The sequence below is a fragment of the Aythya fuligula genome, chromosome 2 (assembly GCF_009819795.1).
Source record: "Aythya fuligula isolate bAytFul2 chromosome 2, bAytFul2.pri, whole genome shotgun sequence".
Classification (NCBI taxonomy): Eukaryota; Metazoa; Chordata; class Aves; order Anseriformes; family Anatidae; genus Aythya; species Aythya fuligula.
This window is the reverse complement of record NC_045560.1, coordinates 121,410,205-121,433,670: the sequence shown is the minus strand read 5'-3', so window position 1 is coordinate 121,433,670 and position 23,466 is coordinate 121,410,205. Positions and strand designations below refer to the sequence as shown.

Here is a 23,466-nt window from a genome sequence, read left to right as displayed (position 1 = left end):
ACACATACCCCAGTGGAAGAAGTTAGCAGACGTGGCGGGGACGTGTCGCAGGCTAAAGGCATCTTTTCTAGATGGCTTGCTGACACTAACCTGCCGGCAATTCAGGGAATGGTGGCGGCCTCACGCCGTCACTTCCCACTACAAGATTTCCAGCTTCACAGAAAGGCTCAGCGATGCCTGCTTCCCTCGAAACCCAAAGGCAAATACAACATTTCTCACATCTTTCCACACCCTCTCCAAAGAGGACGGGGGCAACCCGCTGCTTCCAGGTGGACTGGGAAGGCGACGCCTCCATCAGCTAGCACCACATCCACCTCCACAGCTTCCTCCATGCTACATCCTGCTTTACACTGAACTCTAACCCCTCTCGTTTCAGACACCGGCCTAACCAGATCGAGCCTGAAGTGAGGTTTACGCTACGGCATCCAACTCTCTGCTAGAAGTTTTTTGCTGTGTGCTTTATTTTTTGTTGTTGTAAGCCTCTAGAGCAGCAGTGTAACAAACCTCCCCTACAAATGTTGTTGTTTAGTGTATAACCTGCCTGCCTTCATCACCTTTCCCAGGTCCACGGGGGACTGGAGGTACGCAGGCCACAGGATGGGACCACCGCCTCAAAGAGACCTTAATGGATGCACGTGAGACACAAAGCCCAGAGAGATCAGCAGTAATCAATTCTATTTTTCTCTTGAGGTGGGGAGATAGCAGCTCCCCGAATGGCCTTGCCATCGCAGTATTTTATTAACTTCAGCATGACAAAGTGGGCTTGAAATCACAGACTTGTTAAAAATCCTTTGATGTTATATATGCTGCCCAAGATCCATTTATGTCAAAGAGCCCAAGATACTCCTCAAGCTCTCGCTCTTTAGTCACAGCAACAAATAAAGAAAGCCTTTGAATACGTTACCTAATATGCATATTATGACATGTCATAGCCGGGCCTTTTCCCAGCTCCTGTAGTAATTGAACTAAACCAACAATTAAATCAGAAAATGTCATTAGGCCTTAACTCACCTCCCCCCACTGCCTTCAAAAAAAAAAAAAAAAAAAAAAAACAACACCAAACCACTCTTCCTTTTCTGCGGACAAACACCTCATTTAGAGGTACCAATTGAGATAACTCTTAATTATAGTGTCTAAATCATATTTTAGTTATCCAGCCAGTCTGATTAACATTGTTCTATGAAACATTAAGCACCTTATCTTTAGTAAAGGACCACCTAATGAGCTCCAGCTGTTCTTTACCAAACCTATAATAAAATGTAAAAATCCCTATATGCAGCGGGTCTCAAATCCGATGTGCCTACAGCAATATCAGGTTTTAATTTTGTTTTATATATTATAACTAGAGGTGTGTCTAAAGCGACCCGTTACAGCCTGCCCCTCACCACCACCAGAAGTGAGGCGCAGCGAGGAGCAGAGATCCCTGCTTTTAGGATTGAGCCCAGTAGGGTTACTCTCTGTAAGCTGCCACAGCCACATATTGATTACACCCCCGCTCCCAACCACGCAACCTTTGCCATTCAGCAGCATGAACTAGCAGCAGAAATAGCTAATGGTAAGCTGAGCTTTAGTCTGCAGTTTGTGGCTGTTGTGACAGTTTGTGGCTGCTACCGCGCGTCTCCTCCTCCATTATCCTATCCAGATGCATACTGCTGACAAAGTGCAGGCAAGCGAAGCATTTCTGTGTTAGGCGACACAGAGAAGTTCTTGATCTGTCTTGATCTGCATGGCACTGGATATTCGAGCAGGGAATTTCAGGAACTGCCCTGCAGCCCCTTAGCACTGCTACAGAGCACCTTACAAACACCCAGGAACATGAACATGCACAGGAATATTAGCAATACAACCATGAAAGAAACTGTTAACAAGCAAACTGTGTCAAATAGCAAAAACTCCCCAAATCCCAGTACAATGCCTTAGTTACAGAAATATCTGTTTTCCAACATGTTTTCTTGATACATTCCAAGGGAGGATAGCAGAGAGAAAGACTTAAGAACTAAGTAGTCATCTAATATTATCTGTATTTCCACAAGTGACAATCCTTGTCCCCATAAACATTTACAATATTCCATTAATAAACTGGGATATAAATAACAACTATAAAGCTCAAAGTCCTAGCATAGTTTCAATGACTACTGTGCTTCATGTATGGTTGCGTATGTAACTGGAGAGGTCACCTTTTTACAGCAAGTATTGCTTTAAATTCAAACATGCACTGTATGTTATAAGCCTCTCACTATATTTAGCAACAATTGGCTGGTACAGAAAGATTTATTCCAAAAATAAAATAAAGCACTTCATATCATTCGGTGCTCACATGTAAGGAAAATTACGCCATTATCACAGTTATCAGAGTCTTGCAGGGCCAAAAAAGATAGGAAGTACCAGAATGCAAGTGGATGGAGGGCCATCTGGAGAGGGAGAGAGACGTAAAAGGAGAGTGGAAAAAACGAAGTTCATATTGACACCTAGATTTTAGGAAGTTAGTTATGAAGCTTGTCGCAAATTCGCTCTCCCTCTTTTCTTACAAGAACACTAAATTCAAAATCTACGGAACCATTAACTTCTTAATTACTACAGTCATTACATTCTTTTGGTTATGTGAGTCATATAAGACATAATAAAACTATTTAAGAATGATTGAAATCGACTAATACTTTTCTAATTCAACTGATACGACTGATTAAATTATTCAGTCCATTTTACAAAAAAAGATCTTTTGTAAGTGGGCATACATTGCTTTCGGAAACTCTTGTACTATATGTGAAAATTTCTCCTCTGATGAAAACAAGTTTATATTTAACAAAATAGAAAAAAGGGAACGATGAAATTTAATTCAGTGCTTGGTTTTCCCTGAAACACTTTAGCATGTTCCCTGAAACAATACAGCAAAGACAGATTTTGTGTTGTATACTGAAACACTTGCAGTTGTCCAAAATCAAGAGGTTCACAGTATTCCACAGAAACTTGCCGCACTCCAGAAGTTAACAGTTCTCAATGTTTCCTTTCTACAATGTCAACCCACACAATGTGAACCCACTCCCAGAAGTTCTTAGATTGTATGCTTGTTCAGGATAAGCTGCTGTCTCCTAAGCTTGGCTAACGAAAATTAAATATAACCAAGCTGAAGAAGCAGAGGAAACAGACCCTAGGTACTGATTCAGGGATGCACAGGTGATGGAGCAACAGAAGCAAAAAAACACTTCCTTGCAACAGTGGAAGCTCAGAGAGATCCACTTGCTTCCCATTTTCCTCCACATCTTTTTTATCTTCTCTGCTCCTAGGTTAACCTCTATGATTGCTGGATTCCTGGACAAGATGCACTGACATTTTGTTGCATTAATTTGATTCCAGCTTCTTCTTAAAGGTGGAAATCTCACTCCTCCCCGGCATATTTCTTCCACAGGTTATTCTGCTAGGTTAGTGAATTGAAAACTGTGTGCATTTGTGTACATCTTTTTACTTACTGTTATTTTTTTTCTCTTCTGGCTATCATTTATGCCAGGTTAGTGAGAGAGTCAGCTCTGAGGAGACTAAACAACAGTCTGAGCAGTGGGGAGTGGGATTCCCTGCTCCGAGCTGTTACACTGGCTGGCCCTGTCCTCTTGAGCTGCACTCAAGCAAGAGCAATACTGGTAGGAGCTACAAGAAAAGCAGGGAGATGACACGTTTTCAAGTACTGGATGCCTGAGCAAGAATCTGAATCAGGAGTTTTTAAAAAAATGCAGAAAGAGTGCTGATTCAATGGTTTGTAAATCAATCCTCTACTCAGACACTAAGCCATCCAATCTATCAGTTATGTATCTTCATAAAGAGGACTTTAAAATTAATGCAAGTTTTACTTCTAAGTTTTATTGCTTTTAAATAATTCTTTATGTCGAAGGAAAAAAAAGCAATACATTCATGCTCAAGAAAAAATAATTCATGGATATTGGAGGCATTGTCCCTCGTTTTTAACACACGTAACACACATCTAATAAAATTGTTCTAAGCTCTCTTTGCTGGAAAGATGATGTTCTTTTGTGTCTTCAGTAAGAAAACACCTGCAAATATCTCAACTGGAAGAGGAAATAAGTCCTTCTGTTCTAAAGGGAAAAAAAAGGAAAAAAGGAAAACACACGTCTGAAATTAAATCACTTACATTTGTGTGAAAAAGGGAACAAAAGGTGAGAGTTAAAAAAAAAAAAAAAATGGGAGAAGTTGGAATTTGACCATCTCTCTAATTCAATAAAACAGGACAAAACTTTGGCTTCTAATGGAGATTTTAACTTATCAAAACTTGAGGGAAGACTCCAGGGCTGGTAACTGAGGGCAGGTTCTACAGAATCTTGAGCTTGTGTAAGGGTATTATAGGATCATTGATCCTCAGAGGAGGAGGCTGTCCCTGTCTTCCCCACCAAGCATTCCCATTCCCACACCACCACCTGGGTGATCCTGAGGTCACACCACAAACAGATGCTGGGACGTGACCTAGACAGAAGCAAACCGGCCAGAGAAGTATCCTTAACAGCACAAGGGTTCACCCAACAATAGCGTGTGCGAGGGAAGGGTTAATATACATAGCATCTCAGGCTTCATCTAGCTTAATTTGCATGGATTTTATTTTTTTTTCCCCAGCACTGACTAGGCATTTTGAGCTTCAGCTGCTGGAAAAGTGGTGGGGCAGAAGACAGCACCTGGTCTAGCACCGGTACAGCCCGGCCGCTCTCCAGTTCTCCCTCTCCAGCCCCCACACGCCTCAGGTTGCAGGCTGAATGCTCCAGTTTCCAGTTTCCAAGCTGCTTGCACTGGCAAGGAGGTGCAGCCCAAGCGGCGTGCAGGGCACTAAGGGGCACCAGCGGGCCAAATGGCTACCGCTCGCTAGGGCTTGGAGGCAGGTGACTCGAGCAGCTAGCACGGCAGTGACTCCCTGAACTTCTCTATCCCCTTTTTAACCCTGGCTGTTGGCCATTTCCTCTCTGTTCCTCCTCCTCGGCGCTGCTCCATCAGGTCAGCTGCGTTTCACTCCCCCCTCCCCGAGGGCTGCTTCCTGCCCACGTTTCCTACTCCGCTCCTGAGAATCGGCCTTGCCGTCCTTCAACCCCTCCCCGCAAGCCTGAGAATTAGTCAGAAGAAAGACTTGCACGCAGAGATACTTTAATCACTGGAGGGGGAAAAAAAAAAAAAAAAAAATTCAAGGGTGTTTCCCTCTCTCCTGAGCTACTCAACTTTAGAACTGGTGACAAAAAAAGGCATCAAATATTTATACATCACATTTCTGAAGAAAAACCCAAAACTTTGTTCCCCAAATCCACTAGCACCTATAAAATATACCCCCATACCACTAAAGGAACAGACATCCGGGAAAGAAATCTCTCAAAGAGCAGGGAGGAATGGAGTAGAAGGAATAGAAAAGAAATGGAACAGAAGGTACAAATACATCATATTTGGTGTAATTCTGATACGATGTTCAGGTAAGACAATCCCTTTTTTTTAAAGTACCAATCCAATACGTTAGCTTCATAGCTGACTAAATTATCATTTCTTTCACTATATTTCAATTTTGAACATTCAAAAGTCAGCAGCACTGGCACCACTGAACTGAAGGAGGAAATACCCTTTGCAGACAAAGTTAAAAAGCAAACCTCAAAGCCATGGTGCTCTATCAGAGTGGAAGCTGGTTCACTTACTGTCCTCAGAGGAAAGAAAGAGGAGGACGCTTACGCAAGTTTGTAACACCCACATTCACGGTACAAGCAAGGGCTGATAAGTTTAAAACCAATGGATGCCTCAAATTCCACATGCAAGAGTAGGATGGAAGACCAGGAAGAAGATCCATAACAAAAGACAGGAATTTATTAATTCAGTTGTAACCTGTTCGTTACTAAGGCTGTTGATGTAATTAAAGGAAGATAATAAAAGAAAGAAAAAAAGCAAGTCCAGTGTTTCTCCTTTCATTTGCTCCAATTTTCAGCCCTTCAGTTATGTGGGCTGCTGATGATACAGACATCAGGGTTTGCAATACCACAGTATCAGCTTTCAGTCATGAAAAAAGCTTCCCCAAAACAACAGATTTAAATTTGCTCAGATAAATACAAAACATGAGGATGTGTTCAGTCATGGAAAAATAAGATGATTGCCAAATCCCACCAGCAGATCAAGACACTATAACGAAGTACGGAACAGCAGCGTCAGTTAAAAATATTTCTAGCTGGGCGATTCCTCAGATAATTCAAATGATTTCAAGAAAATACATTCAGGCCACCAACATATCATAGGAACTTTCCACATAGTCATGTTGAAGAACAAGTCTGGTAACTCTTAAGCCTCCAAAATTGGTATGCTGATGCAGACTTGTATTTTTATGCTAATGCTGCAAACTGACTTTACCCAAAACTCCGGAGCAGATAATTTAATGACACGAATTATTTTCATTGCAGTCAAATCACGGCACCCGAGGGAAGAGCTATTCTTGAAATTGCTTGTACCTCCTTAATACTTAAAAAAGAGCATAGTAAAACTACCTCAAAACTACAAATCTTTGGCCCAAAGGCCTACTCACTCCAGAATCACTCTAACCTCTTATTTACAAGTGTACACACAGCCTTCTCAAAGCTGAGGAGCAAATAAGACTTTAGGTCTCTTAATGTCAATTACTAGACTGGAATGTACCTAAGGAGTTTCATAACATGAATGTTTGTGTCTTGACAAAAGTATTTGATATCAGTTACTATATCCTTAGAGAGACCTGGATGTGAACTAGCTCACAGCAGAACCTGAACCTTCTCAGATTTTCATTCATCATTCGTCACAACTTCTGACCTGGCCTAAATTTTTTACATATATTTTTATATGTGCATGTGCATTTATAGTTTGCATGGTCATATGATCATACATATATATGTATGCATATTTCTCTACATGTAAACACCACACAACTGTAATCAATCAAGGTTGAACATTAGTGTTTAATTTGTTCCGTGTAGCCTAGCACCCTCACCAATCTTGCCAACACACATCATTTTGCTGGTTGACAAACAGTTGAAGAACAAAACTAGAATTTCCAGGGCAGCCATGTGACTTTGCTGAACGTGCAGCACATGCAGTACCCCAAGAGACCAGCTAGCAGTTAACGTGAAAGAGCCTCTGAATCAAACGAAGAAGTATCCTACAGTGTTTAGAAATTATTATTTTTTTTTGAGTTGTTCTACTTATTTACAGGAAAATGGTCAAGAATCTAAATACTTAACAGATGAGTCACGTGTTTTCTGGAACAGTGGGTTTTTGCTTACGAATATTCATTTATAGGAACAATCCTAACCATTTGAAGTTATAACATTTCTTACTAAATAAAGTTCCAGTATACACACTGAAAGGTAACTGGTTGTGAAAAGACAGGAAGGAGATGAGGCGGCTGCCTCTTCCTACTATTCCCAAGCATTAAAAATATTTAAGTACCCAAGAGAAAGTCAACTTGACTTGAGCATGCCAGCAGTACCAACTTAACACGGACTCTGCTGGGTTAGAATTCACTTTGAAACAGCCAAGCTGAAAACAGTTTGCATTAACACCCCTCTCCGTTGTGGTATATCCGAGTATAAATTATGCTGAGGCAGCAACGTGAAGGTTTAAAGTCAGAAAGGTCCTGTCACAGGGATGACTCTGCTGGTGACTCAGCTGGACTTTCCCTGCCTCTTCCCCTACAATGAAAGGCAGGAAATTTCAAAAGAGTGCATTCACGCCAAAGAGAGCCAAGAGTTACCACGCAAAGCAAAGTCACATGCCCACAGGTAAACAAGACGGAAGAAAAAAAAATCTGGTAGCAAACTGCTAGCACAAAACAAAGACCTCCTCCAAAAGAGGTTGGGCACCTCAACCCAATATTTTTCAGCACTGCCAGAGCTGCTGTAGAGTTCTACCATTTAATCTAGCATGGAGGCCATTAACCATAACCATTTGTCATTGAAGTGTTCCCATATTTGACTACAAATAATGTACATCGCTTCGTGTTTGTGGAACATGGTTAATGAATAGGACTCGAAACTCCAGCCCACACAGGAGCCAGCAGCTACTGTAAATAAAAAGTTCTGTAGAACAACACACCCAGGATAGTTTATTCTTGGCAGAGAAAACTCTTACACTCAATTACTATCAAAATGTAAGAGAAACTGCATGGCATCAGACCCCCAAAGACCTATCTAACCTGATATCCCACCTCTGATAAAGTCTGGGGAAGAATATGAGAAGTAAACATGTACACAGTAGATGCATCCCGATAACGAACTCTCAGCCACTTGTTATTTGTGGCACAGATCTGATGAGGCAAATGTGGTGCCTTCATGTTTATCCAACACTGGTGCATTTTTCTGTACATCTCAGAGATCAGCATCTTAATGTGGTGTTCTACACTCACCACCTGATAATTTGCCGAATGCCCTAAAACTATTTGGGAGACAAAACCATGAGACAAACAACATTTGTTTCATATTCACCATTTCCATGTACCCATACCACACAGAACTTTACAGATTTTTGGCTGTATCTTCCCTTCTCCCCTTTAACCATTCCTTTCCATCCTTTTATTCATGTGCTATTGTATTTTCTGAGACCTGAGGAAGGACCAAAAACTACACAGCACTTGCCACGTAGGCATACCATGCATATAGGTATGACCATGATAGCAGTTTTTGTTTTGCTCTCTACTACTTCCACAGCACTTCCTACCATTTTACTCCCGTGACTGTCATAGCGTGTCTCAGACAGCCATCCAACACCAAGATCCTGTTCCTAAGCAGAGATTTTTGTTTGCTATTCCATTGCCCAGGCACCATGCCTTCATGTATACAGCTTACAGCCAAAGGGTTGACGTTCCTATTGCATTTCTAGCCATTTAGAAATACAGTAGCTTCACTGCTGTAGGCTCTTCCTCAGTTCTGCACTTGGCACTCAGCTTTATTTGACTACATTAACAACAACAGTGAACTTTGTCATCTGACTTTCCACTCTTTTCCACAACATTTATGAATATTTTGGAGAGCACAAGCTTGTAAGCCCAACACAGATGCCTACTCCACTGTGAAAACAAACAAGCTACTCCCACCCTCTGCTTTGTACCTTGGCCAACCATCCTGCCACCTCAGAACCTGTCTCCCCACGGCCACTGAACTCTTCCAAAAGCCTTTACCAAGGAACGTTTCCAAAACAGGGCTTGAAAATCAAACACACCAACTGCACATCCCAATGCTATGCTGATGTGTATAATAGCTGTAAAATTCAACTGAAGTCAGCAAGTCACTGCTAACAAGGTCCTAGCTTTCATAACCACATCTAGCTTTCATCTGTTAATCCAGCCCAGATGAACTGTCAATCACCAGCTGTACCTCCCAGCCAAAATAATTAGCAATTTTGTACACAAAAAGTAAAGAACCCTAGAATCGACACAGCAATTTCTTTCGAGTTAAAAGCAAAAGAATTTCACTTTCCTTCCAACATATCTAAAAACAAAACAGTAATTTGGTTAACCACAAGTATTACAGCCTTCCCATGATAAGGCTAGCTTCAAATCACTGAAAAATAATTACTAAGATGGCTTCTGTTGATTTAAAAGTACATAGTGATTTTCATTTCACCAACTGCATTCATTTGTTGATTCATTTTATACAAATAAAAACAAACCAGCCATTTAAATAACTGTTGCTCAGCGAACAGTCTTCTGCCAACTGACATGAAGGCAAAACCACGACAGAGGCAGGATAGCTGCAAATTCTGCATTCAAGCTCAAGAGCAGGGTTTTCACACATCTGCATTTTTCCCCAGGGGGTGAGGAGGAGCTGAGTTTTCATTGACTCGAACAATTTATATTTGATCCAAACAGTTTTCCAGGGGGAAATGAGTGCCTGTCAAGTGTTTCATTACTACAGTCAGGTCTCAAACTAATTACTTAATGGGAAGGTACGTTAGCAATAACTTTTACCAAATAAAGACTTAACAGAAGTAGGCTAACAGAAGTTACTTGGCTAGCTACATCTGCTTGAATTACTGATTTTAATCAAATAACTTGACTTATCATGTGGTTTTCCTCTAATTATTTAGTTTCAGCACTTACCTTTGTTCAAGTTATTCATGTGCTGTTCAAAACTTTGTAATAGGCTGCACAGCTCGTTTAAGAGTTGAGCTGTCTGCATTTTACCTTTTCAGTTAAAGGGAAAGGAACCCAAGAACATTGAAAAAGCCCTTCTATTCTACAAGGAGATGCTCTCCTCCCAAACCATCTGTTGCTGCGAAAAAGAAGTTTACTGGATGATCAGATGAAAACATGGAATTAACTCCGCTAGAGAAGACCACAGCTTTAGAGCTCAGCCTTTGTCATGGTCAATCTCAAGTCTCCCATTCCTACGTCCCCACCATCGTTAGCTGCGAAAGGTATCAGCAATGCTGGGTTTTGCTCCTTACAGCTTTATGAGTCTTGTTTTACGATGTCTAGATTTTTTTTTTTTCCCGCTAGATGTGTCAGCTCTCATCTTCAGGGTAAAAGCAATGTCTCCAATCTCATACCTCTTTCTGATCTGCAATCTTTTTGTACAGATTTTTCCATGCCATCATGTCCGTCAAATTTTCAAAATTTCTGCTTATTCTCGTTTGTTTTTTTGTTTGTTTGTTTTTATGTGTTTTTTTTTGTTTTTTTTTTTTTTTTTCCCATGAAGTTCTCTCCTTTTCTGTCCCACTTAGCCACACAACCAATAACACAAGACGCATTGCCAGGAGCCACCCATTCAGCCAGGACCGCACAACCCTACATCCACGCGAGAACAGCAATTTACATTCCCCAAAGTGTGAGCCTGGATGTGGGGGTAGAGGAATGGCCACAATGCGAATAAAATTCCCCCCCGCCCAATTAAGTGGAGTAAAGGAGAGAAAGATGGTCGTGAAGACACCCTTCCAAGGGCAGAGCTTCCTCTTCCCACCCATGAAGAGTCCGGCCTTCCCCTCACCCCGGCTTAGCCCCTGATCTCCCTTGCAGGGCTTCATCACCCTACGGCATACACCCAGCGCTCCCCCCTCGGAGAATGTGGAAGCCTCTCCCAGCTGCTGAGCTGCTACATCCACCACTCCTTGTCAGCTGCCTCTCCGCAGCACATACATCTGATTCCCAGAGCCGCCTCATGCTGTGCGGAGCAGCTAACAGAAGCAGCCGGCAGGCAGCAGCGGAGGGGACTGCCGAGCAGCTGCCTTCCACGCAGTCCTGGGACGCTGGCTAGGACAGCTGTTTTTATGATTTATTGGGCTTATTGTAGCGTCGTGTCATTAGGACTGCATTCCAACAATTGTCTCCAAATATTTATGGGCAGAGCTGCTTGGCATTAATTACCGCGGGGCTTTAAAAATAATTAAACCTCCGATATCTTGGCCACCTATTCGTTCGGTACCAAAACCTCTTGAATGATTGACTGACAGAGCCAGAGGCAAGCGGTGGCAAAGCCAAAGATCCCAAAAGGCACCTTTTCAGCTCAGGTTTAACTTACTAACACGTAGTCAAACCTGCTAAGCTACAGAGGGATCAAGATGTTTTAACATTTCTAGTTTTTAATTGAAGAACAACATGGAAGCAATATATTTTCACTGCAATCCAGCAGATCAGAGACTCGGTAAAATAAAACTTCTATCTTACTTGAGATTTCATTTAAGCCTCAGAAGATTTGATTTTAGACTATGATTCACATCTGCTATCTTCTGTTGCATAAACCGTTGCCCCATCACTTCCCAACTGCATTACTTTGTGCTGAACAAAGTTTGTCCTGGAATTTTTTCACATATGAAAATTTCAGCTTGAACTTAACAAAACGAAAACAAAGCATTTGCTTAGCATTTAAAGAAAATGCTCAGTTTTGCTAAGACAAACCCATTACAACACACACTTCTTTTTGCAGGTTGCAAATACAAGATGCTAGTTTAAATTACAGTTCTCACACATGCTTTCTATTTTCTCCTCAAAGGAACCAACAAGGAAAAAGAAGCAGGTATTCAGTTTGTCCTGGCGCTGGATCATATTTCAGTCTATCCATAATGTTGCCCTGTAATAATCACTGTAAGTACATTAGCAAGCTATCTGAACCTCATTTTACCTTCAGCTTCCGTGTACCAAGAAAGCCACGTAACCAGTGAAAATCAGGGCAGTCAAGCTCGAACAACTGTTTTGAAAACACAGACCTTGTGTATACTGAAATTATTGCAAATGCATTTCATCTTTTACTCATCGGAAGCAGCTTACCTGAAGGACAGGCACTTTTTGCGGTGTGTTTTGTGGTGACTGGTGAAGCTGTGCCCAAGGCTGATGATGAGGATGTGGTGGTGGTGAAGACTGATGATGTATCCCTGGATGAGGCTGCATGGGAGGACAGGTTGGCATTTGCTGTTGAAAAGACTGCTGTTGACTAGGAAGCTGCTGGCCAGATATTAGTCGCTCTTGTATTGCTTGTGGATCTGCAAGGCCAACACCTGGACAACCGTTTGGTCTCATGTGCCCACCCATCTCCCGTGGTGTTGAAGACATACCCATAAACGGCCGATTCTGTTGCATGTTTCGGGGGCCCATATTCCTTTGTCCAATTCCCATGGCACCAGGGGGCTGGTGTGACGGCTGAGGATGGGGTATATTTGGATAATTGCCAACTTCCATTGGTATTCCAGCGCTACCGGGTCTGACCTGCGGAGGAGGTGTACCTGCTGGATTACTCATTGCTTTCATAGGTGACATGGGAGGTGGAGAGGCATAAGTTCCCTGAGGCTGTGAAGGGTGCATAGTTTGCGTGTTCATTTGGTTAAGTGAGCCACTAGGGTGGATGGGTTGCTGGTGCATTAGTCCTTGACCACTGTTTGATGGAAATCCTACAGCATTTGGGTATCTTGGTACAGACTGATTCATTGGAGTGTTATTTGTAAGGCCTAAATTCTGATTCATCCCTGTATTATTAACTAATCCCTGATTAAGGTTACTGTAAGGATATCGAGAATACTGCCCTGAGTTGTTTATAGTAGGTGAGGGTACCGTCTGGCTCCGAGAACTAAAATTAAGTGTTTGCGGCCGAACAGCACCCTGCTGGGGAGGATTAGGGGAGAATCTGGGACTGTGGGCTACTGATTCTCCATGGAGAGCAGTGGGGGGATGGTGGTGAAATTGCTGGACTGAGTGTCGCAAAGAAGGTGCCATACTGGGATTCTGCTGGGGCACATGAGACAAGTGGCCAGGTCCTGAGGTGGCAATGAAAGGGTTTCCCTGATTGAGGCCTTCCTGGCCTTGAGAAAACTGGTTCATCCTTTGCTGTTGCGGCTGACCGTGCTGCTGCATTGAAAAATCGCCGCGAGCCATGTAGTTTCCCATCTGCTGCATGTGCTGAGGGTGGCCCTGCCCAGGGGGTCCGGAGGGTGCCTGAGGCGGCTGCGTCGGTTGCGGCTGCGGCTGCTGCTGCTGCTGGTAGGGTGCTCTGATCTGGTCTGGCACTTGAACCGCCCGCGGCCCCCACATGGAGCCACTGTCTACGAAGGGTTGCCCGTGTCTTTCGTTCTGCATGCTAGGATAGACTCCCATCTGACCACCGGCACCACTGCCGTGAGGAACCTGAGGAACCGGGGGGTTGTGATACTGCGAATGAGGTGACGCTATACCGTTCCCAGGGGCATTGCTTATCATCCTGTTCGGCTGATCCATCAGGTGCATTTTCTGCTGTTCGTATTGATTATAGTGATCAAAATGGGTCAACTTTGCTTGGTTTTGATTTGCGGGGGGGTGATGAAGAGATGACTGTAAAGAGGGAAATCCTTGATCCATGGGCATTTGCTGCCCCATAGGATTCACTGGGTTTTCAGGATATCCACATTCTCCAAGACCTTCCAGCCCTTCGCTGAAAATATTCCCATCTTCTCCAAACAGACTCATCATTCCTGGATCTGCCATCTTTTTTCAGCACACAGCTCCTCGGAGCTACAACTAGAAAGCTAGTCTGTGCTTCACCTCGGTGAGGTGTTTTGTCCTCAAAGCCTTTAATCCTCAACTAATCTCCTTCATGTCATTCCATATTTCCTTAATTCTTTTGGACCACGCAGTGTCAGGCAAAGTCTGGTTACTGCTCCTAGAGGAAGCGGGGGAAGGGAGAGAAAGAAAGGAAAATGTTGAAATAAATAACATCGGGCAATATAAACAAAACACAGTTAACTCTTTTTTAGACAACGGCAGCTAGTTTCAGCCCCTGAAGCACATCTTAAAAACGCATTTCACTTTAAGAAGGTTGCGTTAGCTTTATCAGGAGCTTTATTACGATAGAGAGTTAGGAAGCAAGCAAAACACTACCCTTAACCTTAAATTAATCCATTCACTACACTTCCTAGTGTTCCTTTCTTGGGTGGAATAGAACAAAAGAACACAACATGCAGCAGCAGCAGCTGCCACAGCAGGTAGGCAGATGTATGAATATAGCCAAGCAGCCCATCTGCCGAACTAAAGCCCTGAAAACGCTCTAGTTACCAACAGCATGTCCTTAACCTTATTCCCTTGAGCTGCGTAATCAGATGAGCAAGCAGAAGCACCTAGTCCTGCGACAGACTAAAGTTAGTTATACAGACAACAGATTTTTCAAACACGCACAGAGGTGACCCTCTAAAACATACTAAACTCCAGGACATAATTCAACATTTAGGGAAAAAAAAAATATTTATTTTCTTAAACACATAATTTATCTTAATTAAACCAAATTGCAAACTGAAAGACAACATGACTCCTCCTTGTTTAAACAAAACTATACACTGAATTTGTGTAAGAAAATTAATTTCAAAAGCTTCATTTTATACATGGCAGATATCTGAATCCCCAGCACCATCTCCCTCACGATGATTACGGGGAACACTGTCACTGCAGTTCATTATTCACCTTCAAGCAATCATGCTACCAACCATAACTACACTAATTCAGAAGGCCACACTGAAGTTTTGTTCTCTTGAAAATTACGCTCCGCACAAGTCACTAAGGAGAACTAGCAATGGCAAAAGAATTTAAATATTAAAATAGTCACCCAACAACGTATGTACTTGGACTTGGGGGCTGGCAAATTATGTAATGCATGTTAACAGAACAGCTTCAGAGAAGTTCGAGTTTCGCTTTTTGACAGGGAAGCCTAGCATGTTCTGAAATACCTCCCCCTTTCCTCACGACTCAAATGACTTTGTCTTCTTACAACCAAAGCTATTCTAACACTATCTCTCCTTCTTAAGACCAGAATTTTAAATGCTGTGGTCAAGGAAGCCCATCCACATAGCAAATAAAACCAAAACAACTATTTTTGCATCATTGCCATTATTTAGTATTAACTGTACTTGCAGATACTGACCTGCACTTCATCAGTGATCACTCAAAACAAGATTTACAAATTTGTGCTTTCACATCAGACATCTCATCGCAGAGGAGGGATACTTTCAGTCACTTGGATGCAAAATGCCAGGCCATACTGTTCTAACCAGAGGCAATTTGCCCCAAACAAGTTTTAGGAAGAAAATATCGGCACATTTGTTACACTTCTGGTAGCCATTGTCAAGAGGACCTTCTACAGCATGAGGCAGAGGGCGAGAGGAAAAGCACAAGCATTTATCACTCCTCTTAAAATAGCATTTGAATGTCACCTTTAAAACCACACTCTTAAATCTCTTTAGTGCTCAGCTGGGATATTAACACTTATATTTCTAAATCACTTGAGGGTAAATTCTTACAAGCCACCTTCATGTCTCTTAATATCTATTTCTTTTGATTTCATTTTCTTTATTAAGCAAGAGCCATCTGTACTGCTTCCCACCTCAATCAGTTTACTAAAACACAGCATAAGAAAGCTCCAACAAAGCAAGGAGCCTCCTTCGCTGAAACAAGCTTTCAGCATTAGTCTGCTCCAGAGCAAGCCGTTCAGTCACGGTGAAGACCCCTCCAGTGATTTAAGATCACCCAAAGACTTCTGAGGCTGCACACTGCAGTCAGGAGCTGGCAAAGCTGAACACCATCATGTACAGAGGGCCTCTAATAGAGCAGTCGCTTTGCTGGGAAAGGCTAAGCAGCACAGTGCACAGCTACCCTGGGCAATATCAACCTCGAGCCAAGCTGAGGATCTTCCTTCCCCAGCCTACTTACACCCACAGAATTACGGACAGGAAGAATTTTCACTGATTTTATTACATAAATCAGCTGACAAGCTTCCGATAAAACTCAAGTGCTAGTCAGCCACCACCAACAGCCAACATCAGCAAACAGTAGTTAGGAATTGCTACTATACCCACAAACCCAAACTGAAATAATGTAAGGGTTTGGCTCAAACAAACACCTCCATTTTGCTCAGCTGGCTCCGTCCTGCTCTGCAGATCTGGACTCCGACCCATCACTTGCATGGAAGGAGATGTGCTATTGAACCCAGAACACGTCTGTTTTCCTGAGCACATGGCCTTTAAAAAGATAAGCAACCTCTAAGTTTATGCTACGCTTTGCACGCAAACAGATCTATCATCTAAATTAAGAGTGAAAATGCTGTTTGCCACTATTTATGATTTTAGCTCTGCATTTTTATCTGAAGTGCCAATTGATTTCATGCTTGTGCTGTTAATGCTAAAGCTATAAGGTTTGAAACATGGCATGAAAAAGTGTTTGAGAAGTTGCCTCCAAGTTGTGGTAGTATTTCTTCAGATTTAAGTTTGGCCTTAAATCTATGACCACAGTCATTTACAGTCAACTGCACTCTCACCAACCTTATTCTACTTCCCCAAACAAGAGTTGCACCTCTGATGTGATATATGACTTATATATACAGCACATGTTTAAGAATGCAAGACTGTAGCAGCTACAGCCTAATCAAAACAAATTAACCAACTTTTTTTTAACCAATAAGTCAGCACTTGAAATTTCCTTGTAACTCTCCACCTTCTATGTTAATAGGACAAAAGTCTTCTTGATAATTAAGCAAGTCACGGGAGTCACAGCTTTACAATAAATTGCAGGCATTTATTTGCTTCTTTCACTACAAGCAATGTAATTTCTCTGCTTAAATCCTTTAGTCTGATCAAGGTTGTTTTTCAGTTGTTGTTACTGTTCTGCTTTTTTTCTATTTGAAAAAAAAAAAAGGCACAGACAAAATAAAACAAGGTTAGGTCCTTCATCAAAGAGTAATTCTAGCTAAGACATTCACTAAGCAGTATCGTTCACTTCCCCAAGAAAGCAAGCATACTAACATCAAGGCTGGACAAAGACTGACCATGATATATTGAAGCCTAAATTTGTGGTTTTTTGCTTCTACAGCTTAAAAATACATATTTATGCATCATCTTCTCTGCTACCCCATTTGCTACAACTAAGATACATTCATGAAACAATGAATATCTGAATCCTTAAACAAGCAGATTGCTGAATAAACGTGACTGTATGAAGAGATGGTGATTTTTTTCTAAACATAATCTTAACCAAACTCACAGACGTTGCTATAAAACTCTATACTTTTTCTGTTCCTGAACATGAAAGTTTGTACCGAGCAGACTGAACTCAAGAGTCAATGGATATATTTCCTTAATGCTGCCTAGACAACCTACTTCTGCTCAAAGCAATGGTATGATCCCAACCGCCAGGACAGTCGATTGCTTAACAACCCTGTTGTCTCAACAGACAAAGCTTAAGTTTACTCTAGTCCGCAACATTCCAGTCCTAAACAGCCAGACCTCCCATTTAAGTCGTAGTTAACCATTGCTCGACTTAGTATTTCAGAGTTCAGCAGCCTTGGGCAGCTCCCCACTTTTATGAGTGAAACAGAACTGGCTGCTGCATAAGCATAACCTGATGTAGCGCTGCAGACACTCAAACCTGAACTTCGTTAGCCTGGTTCCCAAAGCAGAAAGCAGCAGGTCCCGGCCCTCAAGAAAAGGAAGCAGCAAGGGCAGCATACAGACGTGCCTGCCCTCCGCTAAGCCATCTGCACATTCTTCTGCTCAGAAGAGCTATTTGTAAATCAGCAGGTCCCTCTATGTCCTTCTACACAAGAGATTTAACACTATTTCTTGATAGCTATACAGCAAGTAAACCAAAAAAAAAAAAAACAAACCAACAGAATGTGTAAAGGCTGCTAATACTGACTGCTCGAAGCTCTTCTTCCAAGTGAGATGTGTCATACGCAGCTGACATATACATGTATATGACACATACAGCTATCAGTTGATATCTCAGACAAAACTATAAGTACTTGACAGACACAAACAAAACAGTTTCTTATATAACGAAACTGTGCATCCATACAATACAATATGCACTGCAAATACCATGCTGCTTTGAAGAATTAGGCTAAAGAGACCTCTCAAGCTAAAAACAGAAGCCAAAGGTCATTTTAAGACTGAAGCCTCAAAAATGTAGGATTAAACATTAGGCTACTAAATCTGCATTTAAACAGTGCATATTTAAACTGCTTTTCAATACCACTAAGCTCCTCCTGGCTGCTAGGAGTAGTAATTTAAGTATTTGCCACATAGGAGTAGATGGCACACACGACAACAACCAAAGATACATTTTATGTTGGAGGAAATCATTCACCAAAAACTCCATAAACACCAGAAATATCCTGGTAAATTCACAAAAATTACGCCAAGAAATGACTGCTATAGAAGACAGCTGATGAGATTTCTACTTTTCAGCTCATCTACCTATGGAACAAGCAGCACTTCTGATGCCAGGACACTTAAGCAGGTGCCATACCATACGCATAGGAAGCATGCATAGTCTCCTGCTTATTTAATGCTTAGTTCTCGTTCTATCACAGACAACTCTTCATGCATAGTACATTCCTCCCGCATATAGATTATCCAAAAGAAAAAACAGATCTGTAAACTGATTACAATAAGATTTTTAACTGTAACTTCCAAAGAAACATGGTTATCTGAGTGCCTAAAAGACACTTCATATCTATCTATAATGCTTTCCTATAATGCTTTTTTCTTTTAATGCCATAATACACTTCAGAAAGTACAGCTGTGTTAAAAATCAAGTCCATATAGCTTGTATCAGATCAAAGGATGGCAGGAATCTTGTTCCCCCCTGCCCTGGGAAAGGGAGAACGGACTTGTGAAGGTAAAAAGAATGAACTCACACGGTTCAGGAATATTCTTCTGCCTTCAGTGACAAGAGACAGCAAATACAATGTAAGTATTTCTGAAAAGTTTAATTTCAGATCTGTCTTAGTAAAATCCAGCTAATTAGCTCATTGCAGAAAACACATCCCTGCAGAAATTCACACTGGCAAATTTAAGGCACTTAATATGTCCTGTTAAACCAACGAGGAGGGGGAGGTGGAATAAAAACCTCACATGCCTTTCCTCAGAAATCAGTTTTTGCATATGTGGAGTCACCTAAACACCACAAATGTTATTCAACAACATTTGGGGGGCAAGAAATCCATCAAACCTAAGTTTCCCACACAATCTTCAAGTAGAAACCAGATTGTGTTTTATTTCCCTAACACATCATGTACTTTGGCAAAGAACAGGCTTTTACAGAGGCAACTGAGGGCACAACAGCCTTAGAATATTTGGCAGCTCGCTGCTGTCAAGCAGCTGATGCAGGAATGACCAGCTAGAGTTCAGCCTGTGCCACACATTTGGAAACAATATCCTACGTCATTCAAGTTCACAGGAGCTTTGATACGAGAACCACAACGGCATCATCTAGGAGGAGGATGATGCAAACCCACCCAGCCTGGCTGTTACAACACACGCACTGGCGGCAAGCGACTTCTGCATTCACAGCTGCGAGCGCTCCTCCTAACATGGGGCACTGCTAATTTTAAATCAGCACCTACAGCGTTAAGCAAGAAGCCACAAGCAAACGTGGTCTTTTCTTTCCAGAAGAAAAAGAGGAACGTGTTTATTCCTTTTGTTAGAAAAACCCAAGTGCATACTTTTAATTAGGTAATCAGAAGGGGGGAAAAATTTTGTTTTTACATATAAGTACATTACAAAGGGCAAGAGGGGGAGGAACAAGTCTAAGCCAGAAACACTTCAGTTTTTCGTGTTATGTGGCTTGGAATTTTAAGAGGCCTTTTTTGGTCATACGACCACCCTCTCTCCCAACATAAGTTTAAAATACAGATGGGAGAAGGAGGAGGTTTATCTAAAAATAGTCCTAGATAAGTAAGAGAAACAATTGCAGTCACAAAAATATGTCAGGAATACTTTTAAAAATACTCGATAGCCGCGTTATCTCGCAAATAGCCCTCTGAAGAGGAGCAGGGGCAGGTTTAGCATAACCCTGTGCTCGGCCTGGACGACATGCGAGCACAGGACGCCTGGACGCCAAGCACAGCCCATGCGATGTGTGTGATTTTTAAGCTTTAACCAGAGGGTGAAGCATCACTGGTGCTGAGTGCTCGGTCCCCGCTGCGGACATGGGCCATGGCGACGCGAGGACAGCAGGAACAAAAAGCCCGAGCGGGACCAGGGGGGAGGCGTCAGAGGGAAGCCATATATTGCTGCCATCAGTCACCACGAAATCTCCTAGCAATTACGTCCCCTTATAAAGCTGACACTAAACCAGCCGAGGATTCAAGAGGTGGGGCCAGCGGCGACCCGCTGAGGCGCTGAAAAAACACCCGGCGCAACTGATGACTCTTGTTAAGGGCCGCGCTTTTTGTGCACCTACTGCAGTTGTCACTGATTAACCAACTGATCTGGCAATTTCCTACATTCTTTTGCATTTAAAAAGGATCTGAGGGCTGAGAGTCGTCCCCTTTCATATTCCAGGAGGAGCTGGAGACGGCAGCCAGGCCTGGCCAGGGCGCAGGGGCCCCGCTCCGGCCGCCCTCCTCCCCCCCACTTGAGCCTTGCAGCTGAAAATAATTTATCTGTTGGCTTTGCGAGAGCCCAGCATCTGCGATTGGGAGGGAAACGTATCCATCACGAGTAAACTTGAGCACAAAGACAGGCGGGGTGTCACAGGATACCGAGGGCCAGAGGTCACGGCAGCGAGCGGGAGGCTTTGCGCGGGCCGGGGCATGCCGCAGGCATGGCTGCCCCCGTCCTCTTCGGCGTGCAAAGCGGTGCAAAATGGCAGTGGTGGGACACGGTGACATCTCCGGGGTCAACGAAGTGCCCACACGGCCGCCATCACACAACGATAATGGGCAGGTGATGGAGGAGCAGGGCCCGCAGCCTTCCCCTTCGGCTGAGCGGTTGGAAGCGGCTCGCGGTGTTTGGAGAGCTGGGAACTGTAAAAATTCATGAGGTGGATACGCGGCTGTTTCCCAGGGTTTCCAAGCACGTGATTTTCAGTGAAATGTATTTTTTTAATCATGGGCAGGTTTTAAACTTAATCATTATCCCAAAAGGCTATTTCCAGCTAGGGAATTATGAGCACTTTAAAGTAGCCAGACCCTATATTTTACTTTACCTGTTAAAAGGCCAATACAATCATGTTTCATTCATAGTTTATGAAGTCTGAAAAACCACTTGATGAAATTACAGTCTACCCATACCACACATGGTATATTTGTCCATGTATATTCTATAATCATTTCAATTTATGACTTGTACTTAAGAGTCATTTTCCTGTACATGTGTTCTTCATAAATACTGGTAGATCACAGTCTGCATTTGTACAGGAACCACATATCCACACTCATTTCTGTGAAGATAAATACACTTTATACATCCAAAGTGAAAAGCCAGAGTTTTCACAGAACTAAAGAGAACATATTTCAGGGTCGCAGAACAAAATGGTAGTTCTCCCTTACGCTCTTTACATGTGGCAAGATGAATCATCCTACATCTGAACTTAAGCCCTTACTCAGCATCCAGCACTGATGGTAATTTTTGCCCAATATATTTAGCACACTGCCTTGAACCTTTCGACAAATAAAAAAATTATACACTACATTAGAAAAGGATTACAAGTTATCCTCCCCTCCCCAAAATAACATCAATGTTATATAAAGTAAATATTTTAAATGAAATCACACATGGCCTATTGGATTTTACAAGTCTTGCTTTTGGGTATGACAGGTCTTTTCACTAACAAACATAGCAATTCTGTATTTATGATATGCAATAGTCTATTTAAAAAGCAGTGTTAAATTATTTCATTAACTTGAAGTCAACCATAACCGGAAAGGGAACAAGGGGACAAGAAAAATAGTACACTGGACAGAATACATTTCAGGAACCTTTATTTACTGCCTGGACTGTTAAATAGGCCCACTGATTTCCCACAGAATATGGCAGCTGAGATACAGGACAAATACCTAAACACCTTCCACATCTGCTCTTAATTGGACTGCTCAAGTTTTTGCTTTTTAAAAAAGACAAAATAAAGAAAAATAAACATAGGATGTTCTATTTGATAATCTTAAAGAAAGATATGCCAAAAAGGTGGTTTATTCTTGGCCTGTGGACTGGGAACATGCTCTTGTATATATATATATATATGAAGTTTGACTTTGTTTTTGAACATGATGCCTGCCTCAATGATGACCAGTGATTATTAAGGTCACACTATAAGTGACTATACCAAGTTATTTTCTGCAACAGAGAACATTGAAAAGAAAAGAGTTCGAAGCTCTCAACAGTTTCCTGTGTACATGGCTAAGATACTAAAGAATAAAAACCTGCTACCTTCAAGTTCACATATTTCCTGGGCTCATTTACTTCATCTATATTTTACATTACAGTTCATAGGTGAGTATACAGACAGGGAAAAAGGTGCCTACACAGTATAAGCAATCCTGCCAGAAGTTATACATTGGAATGGGGACTGCCAGATCAATGCAATCAGGCATTGTGTCCAGCGTGGCTTTCCTTTCCAGGCAGAACTGAGCTAGAATGCTTGTCCTCTTTAAAAGCAGAGGAGATTCAAAAGGAAGAGAATTAAATCTCCTTGTGCAGAACTTTAATAAGTCTCCAGTTTCTTCTTTACAAAGAAGAAAAACTAGGGTACTGTCAAATGTGTTGTTTAATTGAGACACACTTTTAAATGACTCCAGTGTATTTCTACTCAAAAAGCAAACATAAAAAAAAGCCTTCCGCGGGAAAAAATTGTCATATGAAGTTTTAGACCTATGCCACTTACTCCCCTTTTCATTGAGATTTTAAAGAACTTGGAAGTAGTCTGCAAGTCAAAGATAATTACTGATCCAGTCTCCAGAGCTATAGTCATTCAAGCTATTGCAAGCAGTAGAAGCAGCTGACATTCATCTACAACGCCCAACAGGAAAGTTCTTGAGCTACCTTCAATTCTCCACAAGCTTTTCAGAGACTGATGATGAGCATACAAGAGTAGTGCTGCGTATCTGCTCATGTACACAATGCAAAAGGAGATTTTTACTCATCTGAGAAACAAACTTGGAAATAGGTTCTGTTTCATGGAAGGTAGCTCCATCTCTCAAAAAGCAGGGCTAAACTCAAAACTGAAACCACCGTCTTTATCTTTACTGTTCTTAATGA

The 23,466-nt window shown here is 42.1% G+C and overlaps 1 protein-coding gene across 2 annotated transcripts in view; it reads right to left on the bottom strand.

Annotated features, from left to right (window-relative positions):
- The window catches only part of CHD7 (chromodomain helicase DNA binding protein 7), a 128,396-nt gene that overhangs the window by 74,065 nt on the left and 30,865 nt on the right, over positions 1–23,466 (bottom strand). For both annotated transcript variants that reach the window (XM_032181484.1, XM_032181485.1), the window contains exon 3: positions 12,248–14,105. In XM_032181484.1, the coding sequence (XP_032037375.1) occupies positions 12,248–13,930 (1,683 nt within the window). In that variant the 5' untranslated portion in view covers positions 13,931–14,105. The remainder of the gene's footprint in view (positions 1–12,247; positions 14,106–23,466) is intronic.